The following is a 23,424-nucleotide window of genomic DNA, read 5'->3' as shown; positions in this document are numbered from 1 at the left end:
CAACTGGAAACAGTCAGTGCTTATTACACTTGCAATTATCGTTCAAGATTCGTAAAATCACATGAAAATAAAGCTACGGCCAACATCTAGATATACAATAATTACTTTCACTGAGGTGGAATTGGCTCATCTAAACTCAAGAGCCTTTTACACGGACAAATAATAGGTGGAACAAACTTTTGTAAGAATGCTTGTTCCCAATTGCTGCTGCGTGTAAAAAAGGGATGGGTCAACAAAAGAAGAAACGCTCATTTATCAGCTGATAAAGATACATCTGTAAAGACTGTGATAACAGCCCATTGTGTATATTGATCAACAGTTCCCTTGTAATAAGGAGATGATAAAACTCTTTCAGTTCTTCAGTTATTTTCTAGTTCCTCATATATGCTGTAAAAAGTTTCCCCCCTTGGAGGTTCCCGGTTATAAGGTACTTGTTACACTGAATACTTCCTGATCTTTAAAAGCTATGGAAACCTTTGTGCATGAAAAATGAATACACATATCTTAATAAGTCGCTGCACAAATAAAATTATGCATGTGGTATAGAAGCTCTCCTACATTGATGTTTCTGGCTCAGAGTATCCCCAGCAGATCTCTCTCATCAACTTGCGCAATCTCAGCTCCCCCTCACCTCTCATCTTTCAGAGGCTGTGTAGCATAACCCCACCCCCTCAATACTACACAGCTATCTCTGCATCTCATCCTCTCTCTGAGTAGCTGCTTGTCCCGTTCCCCTTGACTGCTGATATGAGCAGAAAATTCACCTGAGTGAAATACAATCCTCTGTAATAGTAGCTTTCTCTGCTCTGCTCTCTGTCCTCCTGATCTCTTCAACCATCCCCTGGCACTGATATAGAGCCCTTTTAGTAACAGCTCAGCAGAAAGGCAGTGAATGCACTTTCACAACAGGCGAGCAAGCTATGGAAAGAACTGTCGGCTTATTCCGACTGACAGAATTTGCTAAGATTTCAGTCCTCTAGCCTGCAGCGCCTTTAAAAACAATACAAGTATAGAAATGAAACAATCAGAAATTTTTTATGAAAACCAATTACAAAACGTCTTTATTTAAAAATGCCCTGATTAAAAAAAGGAGTGCAAATATAAAATAAAGGGAAAGGACAAAGCTATTCAACAATCGTAACAACCACATGAAAAAATAAATGTATCCGTAAAATAGATCATCAATTGTAATCGGTTCCACCTGAGAATCCAACACTAATCAGCTGAGAGCAGCAGCAGGAGGCTCGCTGGAGTGGCACGCTCACTTCACCACTGTATATGCCACACCGTTATCCATGGTCATGCACTGTGTCTGGAACTACAGTTCAACCCACTAAAGTGAATGGGGCTGAGCTGCAGTACATGTTGCAACCACATGGTTGAGGTATTGATACAGCAGTGCAGGGGTTGGGACATTGCTTGTATGTGGGGAACTTAAAAATAGTGATCAGCGTAAAATACCAGAAACCCCCTTAGGATGCGTTAACACATATACAATATCAAATCAGAGCCAATTAGATAACTTTTGCTTTAAATATATGTAATAATAACTCATATACTGGATATATTGAAATTGAAATTGGCCCAAAAAATACCTTGCGGAAACCTTGCTATAATGCATATAGGATGCAATTACCACTCCTGTCTTCCCTTGATTTCCCTGGCAAAAGAAATAAATGGATATTACCAAATCGTGGTGACAAGGAAATGACCTATATATTCATCCATGGTTAACATCTGTACCCTACTGGCCAATACCTTGCAGTGCAGGACAACCACATGCTGTGGGTCACTGTTCAGCCAGGCCTCTATGGCTTTACAAATGGAGCATATCGCATCGAGAGGTGGTGCATGGCAATCAGGCCAGAAAAACTCCTGAACCTAAGAATAAGTAAAAAAAGTTAACTTATATTACATGATAGACCATTTACAGAGAACCGACTGAGCTGTTGTCTGGAAAGTTCTATACTATGTATATAAGAGTATGAAAGAGACGGATGTGTAAGAATCCCTTTACGAATAGAACTGGGCAGAAGAAGAGAGAAGTAGAAGGCATTGCCATATCATCACTGGTAGACGCGACCACCTACATCTCTAGGTCTCACCATTCTGGGAGGTAGGAGTGTTGGTGGAGGCAAAAGCAATAAAGGTAATATAAGACAAGAGGTGCTAAATCTTGAGATCGTGCACCAGTCAAGGTCACAGACAAGGCTGGTCGATCAACCACAAGGAGTTGGTTTGGCATAGAGTCAAGATAAAGCAGCTACCACGAGGTTAACAAGCAGATTGTTCTCATATAGTAGCTCACATAGTTCCTGTATAATGGTCTATTGATGAATGTGAATGTGTTCCTGTGGTGGAGGTGGTATGTGGGAGTGGGAGAACTCTGTGGTGAGAATGGGGGATGATGGTGGAGGGCTGGTGGGATAGAGGGAAAAAAACACAAGAAATAGGAGTAATGGTAAGGAGAGAGAAACACAAATTGTCGTTTATGACAGTATAGCTGAATATTTATGTGAAGTATGATATCCCCCAGCCAGTTCCTGCCTCAAATATCCAAATTTATGGCACAATACTATTTAATTCAGACAGGTGGTCATAATCTCCCCAAAACTATGCATGCTCTTTACGTAGACTCACTGGTTATACTCAGTCATGTGTAATACATTTACCTTTGGGTTGAGCTTTTGAATATCATGTCTTTTCCTTGACAGATTAAAAAACTGAAAGAAATACAAAGATCGGAATAAGAGATAGAAAGGTGAAATAATTTTTCAAAAATTTAAAGGAACACGGTGGTGGCTTACAGGCACAAAGCTTTATGGGCAACATGAAAGAAGAACGCAGCCTGTTCATTGATATTTGTAGACTTGAAGGCAGCAGAACTTTGACTTAAAAAGTTTTTCTGAAATTTGTGTAAATTTTGGAACTCCCTTACTTTGCTCCTTAAAATATTTTTATAGTCTTAAAAAAAGACTGCTGCCACCATTGTGGTCAGCTACTTCACTTGATCCCAGACTCTTATTATACATTCATGGGGGCATCATACCATATGACTAGAGATGAGCGAACCTACTCGGCCACGCCCCTTTTTCGCACGAGCGCCGCGATTTTTGAGTACTTCCGTACTCGGGTGAAAAGATTCGGGGGGCGCCGTGGGTGACTGGGGGGTTGCAGCGGGGAGTGGGGAGGAGAGGGAGAGAGAGCTCCCCCCTGTTCCCCGCTGCAACCCCCCACTCCGCCACGCCTCCCCCCGCCCCCCGGCGCCCCCCGAATCTTTTCACCCGAGTATGGAAGTACTCGAAAATCGATCGAGTAATTACTCGAAACGAGTATATTCGCTCATCTCTACATATGACCATGGCAGCTAATCATAGCATGGCACTGTGACATTGTGTCCACAGGGCCACGCCATGACTCACTGCTATAGCCATATAACGTGACGTCACGATGTAAGTGGTGTCCTAGAGAGGTTGTCCACTACAGTGGAATCAGCCTTTTTCAGGGCTGTAAGTATATTTCCAGAAAGATATTTTCCTACTTCAAGCGTTTTTTCACTCGTCCAGAATATTTTTGCAAAATGTACCTAAAGACAAGGGAAGTTCTGTACCAAAATCCCGTTATATATATGTGGCTTATGGAGCACAAATCCACAGCGGCTTTAGGTGCGCCTTGCAGAAATATTCTGCACATGTGAAAGGTCCCTAAGTGGTTCTCCAAAATTCATATGATTCTCAAAAAAACCCTTTATAATAAAATCATCACCGCCCATCACTGTTGTGATCTAAAACTTTCTATTGAACTTCTTCTAAGTTAGTTGATGACAACCAATGTTACAACAATTATGACTTCTACAGAGGTTGTCAGAAAAGATCTCCAGGACCTATCCTATGTATATCTAGTGGAGAAGTAACAAATGTAAGGGAAGATGCTCGTAAAGCTCTTACCAGGTACTTGTCCTCATGTTTGGATCTCAGCATGCTTGCCACCTCCCGTAGATTGCTTCGATATCGCTGTTCCTCCAGGATAGTGGGGAAGAAGACACTAATGATACGTTCAGTGATATAGGTCAGGTCCAGGTCATAGCTTCGCTGGATCACTTGGTCCAGGCTGAAACTCCTACATTAAGGGTAATGCAACAGATTAACTAAAGACAATGAGGAACAGACACATTACACACTTTACTTTTAGAAGTACTGTAGGAAGTCAATGACCCCGAAAGGGCTGCATATTAAAGGGGTTGCATTAGAATTACAAAATATCTGCAATGCACAGGATAGGGGTTAACTTGCTGATTGATGGGGGTCTCACTGCTGAAAACCCCAACAAGCCTGAGAACGCAGGTCAAGTGTCCCTATTTACCTTTGACTGCAGGGTCACTTTTTCCCTTACAGTGGTGTCAGTACAAAAGCATATTACCCCCCAATGTGAGTTCAGCCTATTACCATCCCAATGTTGATCCAGAGGAAGGAAATAAACTCAATGAGATAGAAGTTGATATACCCCAGTGATTGCTGTTTGGCTATCTTTGCAGTCACACTGAAAGAGAATGGAGCGTCAGCTCTCTTGTTTGACTAGCGTTCCATTCAGTCTCCTCCTCACTGCAGGAAATGAAGTAAACCGGCAGTAAGAAGGACGACAGATATGGGATCGGTGTGGGTGTCAGCAGAGAGGTCCTCAATGATCTGCAAGGTATTCCACATTATGTGTATAGGGGATAACTTGCAATTTTTGAACAACCCCTTTAGAAGGGGTTGTCAAGGACTTTTAATATTGATGACCTATCCTCAGGATAGGCCCTACAATAGTTGATCAGGGGGATCCCCACCAATCAGCTGATTGCCAGGGCCCACTGTAAGTGTGGACAGTACAGGAAGCAGGTATTGCTGTCAACACTGCAGTGGCCTAGTTTAAAACTAAAGACACAACTCTCATTGAATTTAATGGAAGCTGTTGTAGCAGTACTAAGCCGGGCCACTACAATACAGACAGCACTATCTGCTTCCGCACTGACAGGACAGCCCTGGGATCCCATTGATCAGCTATTGATGACTTATCTTGAGAATAGTAAGTTCCAGATAACTTGTTTGATGTGTCTGTATATGACTAGAACAGTAATAAGTATCTACTAAGTATCTGCCCTCACCTTGGCAAGGAGCTCCGTTGTTTGACATTGAGTGATTTGGTGGAACCCTGAAAAATACAACAATACGGCAACTCAAGAAACCATGTGAGTACAATGGTTTGAATCACTGCATTTAGGGACATATCAGCAGTCTGAGAAAGCTGAGAAACATCACTATAGACAATTTCATAATGTCCATGAAAAACAAAAAAATACCTTCGATCTCATATCTATCTATCTATCTCATATCTATCTATCTATCTATCTCATATCTATCTATCTCATATCTATCTATCTATCTATCTATCTCATATCTATCTATCCATCTATCTCATATCTATCTATCTATCTATCACATATCTATCTATCTATCTATCTATCTATCTATCTCATATCTATCTCATATATATCTATCTCATCTATCTCATATCTATCTATCTATCTATCTATCTATCTATCTATCTATCTCATCTATCTATCTCATCTATCAATCTCATCTATCTATCTATCCCATATCTATCTATCTATCTATCTATCTATCTATCTATCTATCTATCTATCTATCTCCTATCTATCTATCTATCTATCTATCTATCTATCTATCTATCCATCTAATATCTATCTATCTCCTATCTATCTATCTATCTCATTATCTATCTATCTATCTATCTATCTATCTATCTCTCTCATATCTATCTATCTCATATCTATCTATCTATCTCATATCTATCTATCTATCTCATATCTATCTATCTATCTATCTATCTATCTATCTATCTATCTATCTATCTATCTATCTATCTATCTATCTATCTATCTATCTATCCATCCATCCATCTATCCATCTATCTATCTTTAAGGGCCTTTAAAAGGGGTAATTGATTATGTATAAATAGTTAGATTGAGCAAGAGTTCCCAATCATTGTGCAGCAGTGAATGATCAGTGATGATTCACTCATTTGTCGCTGATCACATCTTTTATAATGACCTAAAAATGTGTATTTGTCAGCAGTACACCCCCTTTGTACACAGGCATCTGCTAATCATTTGCACTGGAAACAGCAGAAGAGGAAAGATGAGCAATCAGGAGTTGGGGAAAGCTGCGAAACAATGACTGATACGTAAACAGATATGACTATGGTACCATATAAATGCATGCCTCGCGGTCATTAAAGTTGTCTCACAAATTACGTTATCCCCTATCCACATCTGATGGGTAGAGGTCTGACCACTGGGACCCTCATGAATCCCAAGAATGGGAGCTCTGAGGATCCTCGCATGAATGGAGCAGCGGTCAAGAATGAGTATTTCTACTCAATTCATCTCAAGGGGAATGTCGCAGAAAGCCAAGTTCAAGCTCTGTGCTGTCTCTGGCAGTCCCATTGGAATGAATAGAGTGGGCTTCCACCGATCAGCTAGTTATTGGTGGATTCGGGATAACTTCACTTGGTGGGACAACTCCTTTAGATACTTGCTACCGGTATATCGTCAATCGTCATGTTTTTCGAATTTATCTTCCATGTGGGTTAAAAGGACAAAAACCTAAATTATTCATTATTAATGGGCACTTTCCACAACAACAGGCATTTATTGGAAGACGAACCGACTGTTTTGAGTCACCTCCACATATCACCTGTCAATGTGCATTTCTTATTTAGTAATTAAAGTGGGCACGAGCGAGTCCAGAGTCCTTGTTCTCACTCAATGGTTGCATACAGAGAAGACTATCAAACCCTGGCTGAGGTCGGGGAACGCAGGGCAGGCGCAGACTCTATTGCTTGTAGAATCGCAGTACGAATTTACAAGGTTTAATTTGTATATAACTATATACGGTTTTTGGATAGGGCAACATATAAAGTCTGGCAGGTTGGCTTTAAAACACAAGCATATTATTTCTCATTTCCATAGTGGATTGGTTATACAATTCTCAGCATGGCCACCACTCCCCTCGCTTCCCTCTTGTTCAGCACAGGATTGCAAAACTTTAATGAGAAAGTGGTTTATGGTGTTTATCCAGGAGCAACAACAGCACAAAAAGCAGAATAAAGCCAGATGGTCCTGAATAACAACTAGTTGTAGTCCAGAAAGAATTCTCTTTATCACAGCTACTGCTTTATACAACACCGACTCATTTATATGCTATACTGCATATGGAAAATCAGATTTTACCGGTATGTCCAACTCTGGATAGAATGGAACAGGTGATATACGTTCAAAAAGTAACTTTTTAATTACATTTAGTTTATCATCTTGCACTAAACCTAAACGACAATCTGTATTATAGTCCAGAGCTGCAATCACAGTTCTGCTAATTGCTATTGGAAACTGTCGAGAAATGTCTCGACGTACCTCTAACGGCTTAGAGCATTGGAAGGTCCATTTGGAGCCACTGGCACAGGTATGGCACAAAATCTGGTTGCTGCGCTATTTAGATGCCTGCCAGTCAATGGGGTGCATTGGGCACTGTCTGTTTGGGTCATAGGACGGGCACATTCCTGGCTGACACTCCTGTCTTCCTATTCCTATAGCAAACACAATGCCAAACACAAGTGTGAACTAACCCTTCCTGAGCTCCTACCATATAGTGGGACACTTAGTTTTACCTCCATGCGATTACTGGGCAGTGGAGTGCTAAATGCAAAGACGATTCTCCCAAGAATGCTAATTACCAGAACAAGCTTTGAGCAGCATCTTAAGAAAGCAGGAAGACTTCAGCTCTGAAGCCTGCAGTATTGTGAATGCAGCTCTGGGCTACAGATCAGGCTGTAACTCGGTCAGTACAGTATAAATAATATTATGCATTTACAGAGATACTCATTTGCATACAAACCATAAAACGGTGTTCTAAGATGAACACATAATAAAAGGGGTATGATACTTTTAATAACTTCATTTTGCCAGAAGTACAGATATATACAGTTTAACTTGGAACTTAAAGGGGTTGTCCCGCGAAAGCAAGTGGGGTTCAGCACTTCTGTATGGCCATATTAATGCACTTTGTAATGTACATCGTGCATTAATTATGAGCCATACAGAAGTTATTCACTTACCTGCTCCGTTGCTAGCGTCCTCGTCTCCATGGAGCCGTCTAATTTCAGCGTCTAATCGCCCGATTAGACGCGCTTGCGCAGTCCGGTCTTCTCCCTTCTGAATGGGGCCGCTCGTGCCGGAGAGCTGCTCCTCGTAGCTCTGCCCCGTCACGTGTGCCGATTTCAGCCAATCAGGAGGCTGGAATCGGCAATGGAACGCACAGAGCCCACGGTGCACCATGGGAGAAGACCTGCGGTCCACCGTGGGTGAAGATCCCGGCGGCCATCTTCGCAAGGTAAGTAAGAAGTCACCGGAGCGCGGGGATTCGGGTAAGTACTATCCGTTTTTTTTTTTTAAACCCCTGCATCGGGTTTGTCTCGCGCCGAACGGGGGGGCTATTGAAAAAAAAAAAAACCCGTCTCGGTGCGGGACAACCCCTTTAATGAGTTAAGTAAACTATGGCAAAGAACTTTGTTTTGCCTTTTCAATAACTTTTGTTGTATTAAAGGGAACCTGTCAGCATGTTTGAGCCCCATTCGGCTCAAAAGTGATAGAACGGGGATCCGTGAAGCCGTGTCTCATACTCACCAGGTCCCCAATTCCAGACCTGTGCCCCCATGAAATCAGTATCTGCACACAGCATAAGTATTTTCATAAGGCTGTGCGCATGCCTTCTTCATTCATCTCTATGGGAGAGCATACGCACCGAGCTTTCTGAAAACAGTTATACGCCGTGCACATGGGCTGATTTCTGGAAGGCGCACTGCTGGAACAGGGGACTCATGCGTGTAAAAAGCAGCTTCCCAAACCACCCCATTTGAGCTCCATGAACATAGTTTATAGGACTCAAACATGCTGACTGGTTCCTTTCAATATAAAATATCTTGTTGCAGTTTATAAGAATCAAACATGCTGACTAGAACTGAGCGAGTATACTCGATAAGGCAAACTACTCGAGCGAGTAGTGCCTTATTCGAGTACCTGCCCGTTCGTCTTTAAACATTCGGCTGCCGGCACGAGTGACAGGTGAGTTGCGGCGGTGAGCAGGGGGGAGCAGGGGGAAGAGAGGGAGAGAGAGATCTCCCCTCCGTTCCTCCCCGCTCTCCCACGCCGCTCCCCGCCGGCCCCCGAATCTTTAGAGATGAGCGGGGAGATACTCGGCTAAGGCACTACTCGCTCGAGTAGTTTGCTTTATCGAGTATGCTCGCTCATCTCTAATGCTGACTGGTTCCCTAAAAGATTTTGTTGCAGTTATAGGACTTAAACATGCTGACTGGTTCCTTTCCATATAAAATATCTTGTTGTAGTTTATAGGACTCAAACATGCTGACTGAGTCCTATAAACTACAACAAGATATTTTATATTAAAGGGAACCAAACATGCTGACTGGTTCCCTTTAATATACCCTGTTTCCCTGAAAATAAGACGCGACTTATATTAATTTTTGCTCCCAAATATGCGCTATGTCTTATTTTCAGGGGGTGTCTTATTTCGCCGCAGCAAATCCGTCTGTGGCCGTTAATCCCTCAATTGGCCAGCTTTGTGGACGAAATTTCTCAGAAATCTTGTCCACATGGGACAGCAAATCTGTCACGGCAAAGCTGGGAGAAGCTGGTGTTGTGGTGCGGATTCACCGGCTACAGAAACGGAAAAGCGTGCAGCCAGGTCGCTTCAAAATAAGCGGCTGAGTGCCATGGGTTTTGAAGCAGAGCTTTCCCGGCAGAAATCTCGCTGTTTATCGCTGTGGCCAAACTGCGAGATTTCCGCTGGAAATACGCTCTGTGAGAACCCAGCCTTAAGAATCACACACAGGGTGCCTGACTCACACGCAGAGCCATAAAAAATAAGGGCTGTAAAGTAACGTACCTGTCTGCAGACAGAAGTTCCTGTACCACTTGTAAGCAGGGATGGTATTGCAGCTTCCGGCCACCAGGGGAAGCTCATCACAGCGGACATGTACAGCAGGAACAGAACGTACAGTATGGACTTTTCCAGCCAGCAAGGGGAGCTCACAACAGCACACTCGTACAGCACAGCAGGGACAGGATAACAGCAGACTGTCTGCAGATCTACCTATACATCTGGAGGTAGGAGACAACGGGGATGGCAGCAGGGGACAGGCCTCTTGACTTGCCTGCACACTTTACTATGCCTTACTATCGGGGGGTGCCTTATATATGGGACTTCTGCAAATTTCAGAGGGTGTCTTATTTTCAGGGGGTGCCTTATTTTCGGGGAAACACGGTAAAATATTTTGTTGCAGCAAATAGGACTCAAATATGCTGACTGGTTCCCTTCAAAATAAAAGATTTTGTTGCAGCTTATAGGACTCAAACATGCTGACTGGTTCCCTAAAAGATTTTGTTGCAGTTATACGACTTAAACATGCTGACTGGTTCCCTTTAGGATAAAATATCTTGTTGCAGCAATATCAGCCTAGGGTTCAACACTGTTCCATCTGCAGTCAGCGGAGGGACGGGGCGGCTGTTTTACGCAGAACTGTCCCTGGTATACATTCTTGGGCAGCTTCTGGCTTTTAGGGATTTATGGAAGTAAACATCGTCCTTTTATGGATTTTTATTTGCATTCTTTAAATAACATATTTCCTGACGGTCCGATTTTTCCGCTAGACGTAAGCGGCAGATATCTGATCAGAAGCGCTTATTATCGTTCCGAAGGGACTTGCTGTAAATCTCTGAACTTTCCAGATGGCAGAGGAGCGGAGTGATTGATGTGATGTTGAGGTGACCTCAGGCATCTTCTAGCAGGGTAGAGTATATATATATATACATCTAAAGAGTATGGCTAGTTATGTGGATGATGGTTGTATCACAGTGCGTCCCTGACTTTTCCTTTCTCTCACCCCTCCTTCCCATCTTCTCTAGAACTGGCTGTGTCACTCTCTCCTTATATTCAGCCAAGAAAAACTTCACACAGAAAGGCAGCCACGTCCTGCTCATTTCCATCACCCCTTCCTTGCCAGCCCTTCCAGTTCTCCCTGCATTTATTAACCCCCTCCCTCCTTACCATGTGCTGGATGCACGGGCCAGGCGCCGTTCTTCTCCTCTGCATGAGAAGACAATGGTTAGTACATACATAACAGTTTACATGCCTAATCAATCTAAGGCCGCCTGCACACGACCGGGTATGAATTGCGGAATCCGCGATCGTCCTCTGCGCGGACGATCCACGGCATTCTGCATCGATTCAAACCAATGGGGCGTCAGCATGTCCGCACACACGAGCAGACAGCGACTGCGATTTTCTGCTTGCGGAAGAAAAATCGCAGCGTGCTCTATTTTTGTGCGGGCTCCGCACAGACGGCTTCCATTGAAGTCAATGGAAGCCATTCAACCCATGGTCTTTCTGCAATCGACATTGTGGAAAGGTTGCAGGACACGCATTATCGCTGTACTGTGTATTACCGACGGTTCGCCAGCCGGACCATCCACAGTACAGAAGAAGGCAAGAAATGACAGGTACGGCGTCTGGGCACAGAGTTGGAATCCGACCTGTTCGTGTGCAGGTAGCCTAAGGCCGGCTTCACGCGAGCAGAAGCGTATTTGCATGTGCCTGAGCATTGCATTTGTGCAGAATGTACAATGTTTTTGCATGCGCATTGGTGTATTTTACTGTACTTTTTGGCCCGCAAGGCAAGTTCATTTACGTGCGGCAAACAAAAGCATTGATTGAAATGGCTAATGAGTTCCAGATGTCTCCTTTTTCCAGAACAATTACGCAGTGTTTCAAGCATCTCCTTGCGTATTGCACGCGCACTCAATGGGAACCTTTGGTGCACAAATACGCAGAAAAATAGAACGTTCTACTTTTTTTTTTGCGCGTCTGAAGTGCAGGCGCAAAATGTAAACATGTGAATGAACCCATTGTGATCAAAGGGTTCTATTCTCTGCATATTGCGCTTGCAAAGTTTGCACGCAAATATGACCGTGTGAAGGGGCGCTAACAGGGATGAGGACCATCTTTTAAGAATATATTGTCTATTGTATCTCAAACTGGCTAAAACGTTGCTGGTCTCATTCGCAGCCAGTTCGTCAAGCTTTTGCAAAAGATTCGGTTTGGTCTGAATTAGTTCAAACCAAACCGCAAGTTCACCAAAACTCCTAAAACAGATGCATAACACTGTGTAACAGCCTGTCAAAACTTTGGAGCAACAGACCCTAAGGCCCCTTTCACACGGGCGACAGCGATATCGGCGCTACAAAATCGCTGCGATATTGACGCTTTGTACACACTTTTTTGTATGCTCTTTCTTGCAAAAAAATCACAGGATTTTATCATGAGACAGTTAATAGGACTTTCTAATGTTAAAATGGCATCACATCAAATGAAAATCGCAAGTTCGTGCGTTGCGATAAACACGATGGCTCCATAGGGAAACATGGGCTACTAAAAAATTGCAAATCGCGGCTGTATAGAGCATGTCGTGATTTTGCATTCTTGCAATGTAGCAGCCGTCAAAGCATCGCTCATGTGAAAGAACCCATTTGAAAGCATCAGTTTCACATACATGCGATTTGTAGCGATGTCGCGTTGCTATAAAATTGTGCGATTTTGTCGCCTATGTGAAAGCAACCTTTTATGGCTCTTAATCCAGGTTTTGCTACACTGCTATCAGCTGTTGAAGTTGGTTTACGGAAATAGTGCTGCACCAACACTTTTTGATCTAAGATTTGCAAAACCAAGTTCACTTGATCAGCGATCAAAGGTTGAACCTAGAAAAAATGTATTGAGCACAGTGATTGGTGTTTGTAGTCAGGTGATTTTCCCAGCATTCATAACAATAGTAAAAACATGGCCGCTACCAGTAGCAAATATGGGTGTCACTTCATCACCCCGTAAAAGCCTATCAGCCTAGTCTGCCATCTTAGATTTCGGTTGCTAAACTAAGTTTAACTAGTTTGATCGACCAAAATCAAGGGATCAATTTGAACCTAGAATTGAACCAGGATCACAGGCTAGACCGTGGTGATGCAACATTTTTCTACTTGATCTTAGATCAAAACTTTGATGCAACCAGCCTTTACACCAGTGTTCAGGACTACTATTGAGTGAACCGAATCAGTAGAACCCTGTGTTGAGTTTTTGACTCGAATCAGGATTCTACCGATTTGGTTAGCTTAATATTAATGTGGAATATGGATACCTCTTTATAAGGAACCTGTCAGCAGGTTCAAGCATATTAACCCTTTCCAATCCAATTTGTATCCTGGTTTTCCTAGGGGGCTTACTCTTTTTCTGCCGTTATACAACACTGCTATATGCTGGCTAAAGCCAGTACTGCATGAGGTGACACAATGGATAGGCTACGACAGCAGAGAGGCTGGCAATATACAGTAAGGGAACCCCGGCAGATGTCTTCCAACATCGAAGCTGTACAACCTTAAATCATAATGTCTTTAGACGTCAGACAGTGGATGGAAAGGGTTAAACTGTCTACAGCAACGGAATAGGGACATAGTACTGTTTCCAAAAAGTATTTTACTATGTGTACTGAAGAGCCACAAGTAAACGAAGCAGAGCGGTCCGGACCATCTCAGTTGGCCAAGTATGCCCAATAAACATGCCCCTCTTTGCTTGTGTGATGTGGATGATTTCGGAGACCACTGATCCTAGCAGCCTCCTCCCCGAAGTGAGTTGATAATCAGTGCATGGCAGACGAGCATGCCAAATCTGTCCACAAAAGGGACAGAAGATCTCCGTATGTGCCAGCAGGTGAACTCTTAGCACATGACAAGATTTGGAGTGTTCACGGCACACCAGCAAAGAGGGGCAAACTCCAGACAGCAGAGATGGCCCGGCCCACCCACTGGACTGCTCTGCTTCATTTGTATGCAGCATGGGAACATTTTAATAGATATGATATCTTCAGCAGCCATAGCAAAATATATTTTACAAACAGCATTACTTCACTATTCCATCGCTGGAGGCAGTTTAATATGTTTGAGCCTGCTGACAGGTTCCCTTAAATAATATTGGCAGGGTCCTGTGCAGAGTGAAGCTCTCTTGGATGTTTCTCCTATCTTGAGTTACCTCTACAGATAATGTCAGAGCAACCTACTCACCATGTCAGCTGGTGGCGGTGAGGAGCAACCCGGGGGGACCTGAAGCAAGGGAATATGACAAGTATCATGAAATTGTTTCCAACTTAACTTTTAAAGTCAACATATAAACATCTTATCTCAATACGATATAGCAATGGAAATAAGCAAGAATAAAAGGACTATTTATTTCCATATGTTAATAGTTAGTGGGGTTCATTTGACCCTAATGACATTGGATACTCTTCATGGCATACTTTATACTAACGTCTGACACACTTTAGCTGGTATTTCCCTCCATTCATCTTGCAAATGTCTGTCGAGTTCTCTCAAAGAAGATGCACTGGCCCATCTACAATGGTGCAAGGAGCGTCGTGGACAGTTGAGCAATGGAAGAAGGTTCTATGGAGTATTGAATCACACTACTCCATCTTCAAATCAGAAGGACGTACCTGGGTGTGGAGGATGTCTGGGGAACACCTTTTCCCTGCGTGTGTTGTGCCAACAGTTAAGTATGGTAGAGGTTCCATTATGGTCTGGGGATATTTTACATGGCATAGTCTTGCTCTGTTGGTTGTAGTGGTAGAACCCTTGAACACGGAGGTCTACCTTGACATTTTACACAATGTGTTCCTGACAATGTGGTATGGTCAGCAATACCTCCAACAAGATAATACACCTTGTCACAAATCCACATTGGTTTGTGGCTATGGATGTTCCACAATTGGACTGGCTGCACGGAGTTCCTTACCTGAATCCTACTGGATATCTTTGGGATGAACTAATAATAATCTTTATTTGTATAGCGCCAACTTATTCTTCAGCGCTTGAACAAGAACGTCCGATTAGGAAATATGAACAGTGTCCATCTTCTATGAGAGAACTCTCCAGACATTTGCAGGATGAATGGAGGGAAATACTAGCTGAAGTGTATCAGAATGTATGCCACTGAGAGTATCCAAAATAATTAGAGCCAAAGGAGCCCCATTAAGTATTAACATACGAAAATAAATATTGCTTTTGTTTTTTGCTTTTGGCAGGATAGTGTAGAATCAGGGTGGTCAACTGTTCTTGAACGAAATCTCCAGTCTCCACTGAAGGTAGAACGTGACATACAATTAAGGATAAAAAAGGTGTTTAGGTGTCAGCATAGGTCCATATCTGCAAGTTTATCTAGGCATGAAATATATAAGCTTGAAAAAGTCTTGTTGTTGTAGCTGAAATGTCGCTAAGTATATTTCCTGCCCAAGTAACCTTGCAGATATGGTACAATACGCTGATGCACAAACACCGCCTTCTTTTTATCCCTGTGGTTATTGGATGGATGAGCGCTGATCTTTCCAGGATGGACAGGTACATGAGATAGGTCACAGGACATTTCTGCTCTTCACTTTAGAAGACTGATGAGACATTTGTCCTCTCCCACTTTACCAGTATAGAGAACATCATCACCCTTAGGCTAGTTTCACGTGAGCAAGTGCGATACTGAGTTGTGAAACTCGGCCCAATATCATGCTTGCATCACTTCCGGGATGTAGCGATCCTCCGTTATGGAGGATTGGCAAGTCTTTCCAATTGATTTCAATGGGAAACCTCGCGTGCACCTCACATGCCTTGCGATATGGGAAGGGACAGGACGGTGGTGGAGCTAAGCTTCCGCCCCCTCCCAACTCCCATTGCGGGCTATGTACAAAGGGTGGAGAGGCAGCGGGAGCTTAGCACCGCCCCGTCCACTCCCATTGCAAACCGCTCAGAGGGGAGGAGAGAAGCAGAGAGTCGGTGAGTGGGAAGGAAATGTATATCGGCCGGCCGTGAAAACGCCTTTTGCCTGAGTGTGAAAACGCCAGCCGATATACACTCATGCGAATAAGCCCTTAGGCAAGTGTCACGTGGACATAAGCTCTTTTATGCATGCATTTGCACCACGTATTTGCGCAATGGGTGTTGCGTATTTGTGTGTCTATGTGCGTGTACTATTGTACTTTTTGCTTGTGCAAAAAAACGCACAACCATGCTCCCATTCATTAAAATGGCCAATTGGTTTGATTAGTTCAATATGTGCTCAATCCCTGAGCAAATAGACAGGACAATAGAGCATGCTGCATATTTTTTTTGGGCAAACAAGATGTACACGCAAAATACACGTATGTGAACGAACTCATTGAAATCAATCAGTTCTATCCACTGCGTATTGTGGGGGCAAATTTTTCATGCATAATTCGCTGCACAAATGCGCTTGTGCGAATCCGGCCTTACTTTAGAAATAAACCATAAAATGAGTTATTACTTGTCATACAGAATTGTACACTTACACAAAATCTTCACATTTGCTTCTAATTAAGTTATTTAGAACACTTTTCCCATAAAATGTACACAAAAACCCTAATGCTCTTATGCCATTCAATGTAGACTGCTGCCAAACACATCAAACCAGCTTTTGATACCCAACACTAAAAATCTTGCTAACTTTGGCACTGCAGGGCTGTAAATTATAGTTAATGCAGTGTAGTAAGCGAAAGGTTTAAACCTAAACCAAAAGAAAGCACAGAAACTTGTGTGGCTCCAGCTAATTCTACGGGGATACCTTTGTTGGCTTTCCTGACACGGCTACTGTCAGCGATATAGTACAAAACCATGGTGGGGGGGGGGAAGTAGGTCTTCCCATCAATGTGGTAAGAGCCATGCAACAAACAATAAAGCAACCACTGAGCATATTGGTAAAGTTTATTTGTTTATGATAAAAAATACTGCCTCTGTCTCCATCTGTCAGATTCTGCGGCGTCACGAACCTGCAATTCAGGCATCTACCCTATGACCTGTTTCATCAATATAAAAAAATATACCCCAACATACCTTATCACTACATCAAATAGAAATGCATCAAAATCAGAGTAAAGATGATTACAAATGGCACAGTAGCAAAAATAAACAGTTCCATGCCCTACGAGGCTCTTGTCTGTCTGTATGATATCAGATCACTTCTGAACACATTTTGCCTTTTTTACAAAAATTGCTATCAGATCACTTTAGGATCCCACCAACACTAGTCCTACAAATATGTATGGAAGAATAAACATTCAGTTTTACACCCTGGGAAAACCAGCGGCTCTCCTGTATAGATCCTACAAAAGATCTTTATCCGGAGGCACATACAAACTTCGGCTTAATAGTAGGCGAGTTGAAACTTCACAGGGCTCAAGTTTATATATAGATGGCCCTGGGAAAAGCAACATACAAGACTCCTGTAGAGATGCCACAAAGGATCTTTATCTAGAAGAACATATAAACATAGGCTTGATACTAGGTGAGCTCAGACTTCACAGGTTTATGGGTAGACGGGGAACCCTCCACCCAAGGCTCAGACAGAGGGACCATTCACAGCAACGTAGCCTAAAGGAATGTCCAGCTACTCCACCTTATCCTGAATGATAGTGATGGGGACGAAAAACTCCCTAAACATGAATTATGAAATGTACAAAGTATTCATTGCATTGAAGAACCTGGATGTGTAATGTAACTTTTCTAACCCAAACTCTCTCAGGTATCCCAGCAGGACAGAAAGAGGGGAATTCTTGGACAGGATGGGGCCTTACAAATTAATTGCTTACTCTGGAAAAACAGAACAAAAAGGAACTGGGAGTAAAGCAAACATTACACATATAGAGCTGGGCATATGTACAGGTGATTCAGAAAGAGCAACGCAAAAGTAAAGTTGATTTATTCCTATATGAATTGACATACAACAGGTAGAGTGACATGAAAAGATAGAAGAACTCTTCAAGTTTGTATTGCACCTTACAGATATGTGATGTGGGCAACATTGGTGATATGGTAGATGTCAAGTCAGTAGACCAGTTCTTATTATATCCTCTGTTATTGATTCTACTGCATTGGGGATGCATTATTTTAGGTCGTCTAGTATCACCAATGGTGCCCACATTGAACATCTGTAAGGTGCATTAAAAACTTGAAGAGTTCTTCTATCTTTCCATGTCATTCTGGCTGTTGTTTGTCAATTCATGTATAGAGAAATTACCGGGAGTTTAATGGCACTATTCTTTTTGAATTACCTGTATAACATTTTGGCTCAGCTACATGTGCATGTTATTCTTATGGATCAGAATGTAATAAGTGGCGGCTGGGCACCTCCAGTGCCACTGATCTCCGGAAAGCCAAGAGGATCAGACAGGAAAAATCCATCCAGTTGAATGCTTCTTAAGCATGGCGCCAGCCCTGAGGTCAGATTCAGCCTGGTTTCAAAAGCACTAGAGAGTTGGCATATCCAAATAGGTGGGATCTCTTGCTAAACTATGTCAAAATAGGTAAAATCACAGGCCAAAAATCTGTAACCACTGTAGGAAGACAATCTGGAGTTCATCCTCACCTTTCCTTCACATTTCTTGTGACTTGTAATCTTGCAGACTGGAAAATAGAAAGAGAAAAGCAGGTCATTAGATGGGGACACTTGTACAAACTCAGCAGATCTGTGAAATATTCTGAAAACTATGAACTGGCTCTTGGATTAACAAATGTCTCCAAACGTAAACTAATCAGGGGGACTTCTCTGACAAAACCTATAATGCCACCCAGTTATGCCCATGGAAGGTCCTGTAGCATCTTGGCTACCTCTCAACATTGTGCACCAGAATTCTTGTTCCAAAAAAAAAAAAATCACAATTTGGATGCAACTGCCATAATTGTGACTTTTTGGGGGTTTACACCAGGACCTCCCTCTTTTTGAAAAAGTGCGCTGGCCACACATGGTTCATCAGATGGTATAACTAAGCCGATGTTAACTAGCAGTTGAAACCTACTACTGGCATAATGTTCAATCTCGAGCTTGGTGGTCCCAACAGAAGTGGCAAATGTACTAAGAAGTTGTACCTCTTCATACATTTACCACACTTTCACCGACACAACGCTTACTCAGACCAGCCTATGAAACACCAGTCTAAATTAATGTGCTCTAATGGGACATATTGACTTGATCTGGTACACCAGAATTCTGGTGCAAAACAGTTGCAATTTTGGTGCCATAATTGAAACATTAAAAATAAAATATGGGCAGGGTCAAGCGTTGGAGGGCATAGCTCGATCCAGAGTTACTATATTTTAAACCAAGAGCTGGCATAAATGAAAGTGGAAACCTATGCCAGTTCCTAGCTAGTGTGGGATGCAGTCTGGGGCATGGAGCTGTGGTCAAATGCAACTTTTTACACTTAGACCGGTGCAAAGTTTACTTAGACAGGCTTATGAAATGCTTGTCACCGTGGCAGATAAGTTCCTTATATACTATCAACTATTATATCACCGAAAGGAAACAATAATTATAAAACGTAACCTTTATTAAATAGTATTAAAAAGCGTAGATAGATATATCAAAGTAAATTATGCTGAGTGGCATTGGTCACCCACACATTCATATTCACATTCTGTATCCACTTATTACTTTTCAACTGGCACACTGTGTTTATTCACTAATGGAGTTCAGTATATAGTAATCCTCCTCAGTTCTCAATTGCGTGTCACGCTGCTATTAGGTGGATAGATGTGATTTGTTAATATTGCAGATCTCAATATAGTTATCAAGCCCTCCGACAAGGGGGGCAATGTTGTTATACTAGATCGAGACACATATCGCGATATGTGCCTCCGGATCTTGGAAGATAAAGCAAACTATGAGGTCCTCCTACGCGACCCCACAGATATCTTTGCCAGCGAATTGAGGGACATTCTATTGACAGCAAAGGAGGATTTGCTGATAGGGAATAATGAATATCTTTATCTATACTCCTCTACACCACAAGTCGCGACCTTCTATGGGCTACCAAAAATTCATAAGGGCCTAGTGCCCTTGAAGGGTAGACCCATAGTGTCTGGTATTGATAGCCTCACACAAGGTATCAGCAAATACTTAGACATCATATTGCGACCTTTCATGGAGGCCCTCCCAGCCTATATCAAAGATACCACAGACGTGCTTTAAAAATCAGAGGGTATAGTCCTATCTCCCAATACCAAACTAGCCAGTCTAGATGTGGAGGCCTTGTATAGTTTGATACCACATGCTGGTGGGATACAGGCCGCTGAATTTTTCCTTAATCAGAGGGGCACACATCTGAGAGCTCATAACAATCTACTGCTCAAACTTTTAGCGTTTGTCCTCACACACAATTACTTCCTCTTCGAAGGAAAATACTTCCACCAGCTCAGGGGTACAGCTATGGGCAGCCTGTGTGCCCCCAGCTATGCTAACCTATACCTGGGCTGGTAGGAGGACGTCGTCTATTGAATTATGGATTCGATTCATAGACGACGTACTGATCCTGTGGACTGGTGAAACAGAGGAGTTCTATAAGTTTGTGGATCATCTAAATAAAAATCAGTTGGGACTCTACTTCACAGCGGAAATCTCAAAATTGGAGGAGGGGGTGGGGGGGGCTTTGTCTTGCATAGACCTTATCTGGGAATAACCAATTCTGTACCATCCCAGCTCAATTATCCATATAATTGATTATGTGACTCCAAACTGTAGTGACCGCTATAGTGTCATACTCACAGTTTATAGGAGCTATATATGGATTTTTGGAGTCCAGAAAAATATGGTGTTTAATCCTGCATCAAATCCCAGCGCATCAATCTATATATTTGATTAAGTGACCCGAAACAGTGGTTACCGCTACAGGTGTATTTTCACGGCTCACATGAGCATTTATATGGATTTTTGGACGCCGGAAAAATAGGGTGTTCAACTTTACACCGATTGTTACTGAATACTGATTTAATAATCGGTGAAAGTGACCTTTAACTTGGTGGCATTATACATCATAAATCCGCCAATACTTATTTGGGAGGATCTTGGTTCTATACAAACACCCTGGGATCTGAATTGGTTATCCTCTTGCAATAATAACAAATCACATCTATCCACCTAATAGCAGCGTGACACGCAATTGAGGACTGAGGAGGATTACTATATACTGAACTCCATTAGTGAATAAGCACAGTGTGCCAGTTGAAAAGTAATAAGTGGATACAGAATGTGAAAATGAATGTGTGGGTGACCAATGCCACTCAGCATAATTTACTTTGATATATCTATCTATGCTTTTTAATATTATTTAATAAAGGTTACGTTTCATAATTATTGGTTCCTTTCGGTGATATAATGGCTTATGAAATGCTGGTCTAAATACAGTAAATTGGACCCACTATTCCCATTTGTGACATTTTACTACAATGTACCAAACAGGGCATAACCAATGGAGCTGCACAGGTTATGGTCGCTCCCAGGCACCGAAACCTGGGAAGGCCTAAAGATATATTAAAGCTGGCACACATGTTACAGATTTGAGTTGGGGAGTTATGAGTTACTCTTTTGGCACCAAGTGACCTTCTTTTAAGCCAAAAGTAATTGGAAGACAATGCGTTCAGACATAGCGCAAGATGGCATTTCTACCACTATAGTACATTTAGGCTTTGCCTTGATAGAAATACCGTCATATTGACAATTTTCAAAAATAATGACCCTGTATAGAGATTAAGGCACACTGCTGGGTTGTGGCATGGCCTGAATGTGGACTAGGGTGGCGGTTTTCTTGCGAGCTCCGATAGTTCCCCTCCACAAGCAGGGACATTACAGTGTACCTACGAGAACATCATCCACCTGCTATCTCAACCATGCCCTGGGAACCCTGAGGCTCCAGCGTGACTTGCAGCAGAGCCTCTAAAGCCAAAGTGACTGATGGAGTTCTTTGCGGCCCGCAATCCTTGGCGAGACTCTGAGGCTATGGCCTGTGACTTCTTCTCTCCTGACTGCTTGTATAGCGGCGATGTTGCTCTATATGGATCTGTTCTGAGCTCCCCAGTGTCTTCCCCTGAGCCTGAGCAGACCCCTCCTAATACTACACAGAGGCAAAATATTACATCTTCTCCATGTATGGGGGAATAAGCTGGGAACTACATGCTCCATAAGTAACACAGTTCAGGCTACCTAGATGGCGCCTAAGCACAAGGCAAGGCCTGGTATTGACTCCCTACCAACTAATAGCCCTGAGAAACTGAGATCTAGAATGCAGGATTCCCACCTTTACCACATTAACTGTTAATGCCATATTCAAATCAACCAGTAACAGAAGCTTACATAAAAGAAATAATTCTGGCGTCCTTGTAAAGCGATTTCTATTGTTTATCTACTACCCTTAAAGCCTTCCTACTTGACTTGGGTGAGAAGGTGAACCATACTGAAAACAAAATGGGCGAACTCACTCTGTCTCGTAATGACTGACTTGATGCTCATTATGCTTTAACCAAAGAAGTTGATTCTATCAAAAGTAACCTAACAGAGCTTGAGTATCACAGTTGAAGAAACAATATCAAATTTTGAGGAATTTCTGAAAAAATACCCCCCTCAGAACTAAAAAATGTTCTTCTCCAACTGATGAAAACACTATTACCAGCAAGTTCACCGCATGATTGATAGAGCCCATAGATTGCCAAAATCAAGGTTCCTGTCTGACAATATACCCTGTGACATCATAGCCATGATATATTTCATTCACATTAAAGAAGCACGGAGGTTTGCGGCACGTAAAACCATCAATTTTCTAAATCTTTATACGGATATCCAACTTTTCACTGATCTTTCACCAGCTAGAAAAGCCTTCGCTACTGTTACCTCTACTCTACGCGAAACCAAGATCTCTTACAAATGGGGATTCCCCACCAAACGTTTGATCCAAAAAGACGGACATATTCATGTGATCCTAATACCAGATGATGGCATCAAACTTCTGTTGTCATAGGGTATACAAGCGCCACAAAAGTCAGCCCAATAGGCAACATTATCCTCAAGAGAATCCTCTGAAGTAACTCAGAACTGGATCCAAAAGTCTTCAGCTCGATGAGGTATATATAATACAATGTATAGTTATCCTATCTGGGAGGTATTAAACCTCTTAGCCTAATTTTACCCCCATAAGATAAGCTGGATAACTTGTATTTACTTTTGTTTTCTCTATTCTACACTCCATTTACTTGGAAGTTGTGATCAGTTGGGTTCCTACCACACCTAGGGGTTCATCGTGGATTATATTAGGACTTCTATTGTTTATATAGTTCTGGATTCTCTCTACATTATATCATGCACTACCCCCCAAAAAAAGTAAAAGATGTACTGCTGGGTTCATAGGAAAAGGGAGGGAAATACT

The 23,424-nt window shown here is 42.4% G+C and overlaps 1 protein-coding gene across 3 annotated transcripts in view; it reads right to left on the bottom strand.

The window, feature by feature from the left end:
* The window catches only part of TNS2 (tensin 2), a 148,891-nt gene that overhangs the window by 47,484 nt on the left and 77,983 nt on the right, over positions 1-23,424 (bottom strand). For all 3 annotated transcript variants that reach the window (XM_066584217.1, XM_066584219.1, XM_066584218.1), the window contains exons 3-10: positions 18,600-18,637; positions 14,240-14,278; positions 11,184-11,222; positions 5,147-5,193; positions 3,948-4,119; positions 2,673-2,723; positions 1,759-1,881; positions 1,596-1,660 (exon numbers count right to left, since the gene is read on the bottom strand). In XM_066584217.1, coding sequence (XP_066440314.1) covers positions 1,596-1,660; positions 1,759-1,881; positions 2,673-2,723; positions 3,948-4,119; positions 5,147-5,193; positions 11,184-11,222; positions 14,240-14,278; positions 18,600-18,637 — 574 coding nt within the window. The remainder of the gene's footprint in view (positions 1-1,595; positions 1,661-1,758; positions 1,882-2,672; positions 2,724-3,947; positions 4,120-5,146; positions 5,194-11,183; positions 11,223-14,239; positions 14,279-18,599; positions 18,638-23,424) is intronic.

The sequence above is a fragment of the Eleutherodactylus coqui genome, chromosome 1 (genome assembly GCF_035609145.1).
Source record: "Eleutherodactylus coqui strain aEleCoq1 chromosome 1, aEleCoq1.hap1, whole genome shotgun sequence".
In the NCBI taxonomy this organism is placed as follows: domain Eukaryota; kingdom Metazoa; phylum Chordata; class Amphibia; order Anura; family Eleutherodactylidae; genus Eleutherodactylus; species Eleutherodactylus coqui.
Note: the sequence above shows the minus strand (reverse complement) of the source record. Positions and strands in the feature narration are given on the sequence as shown.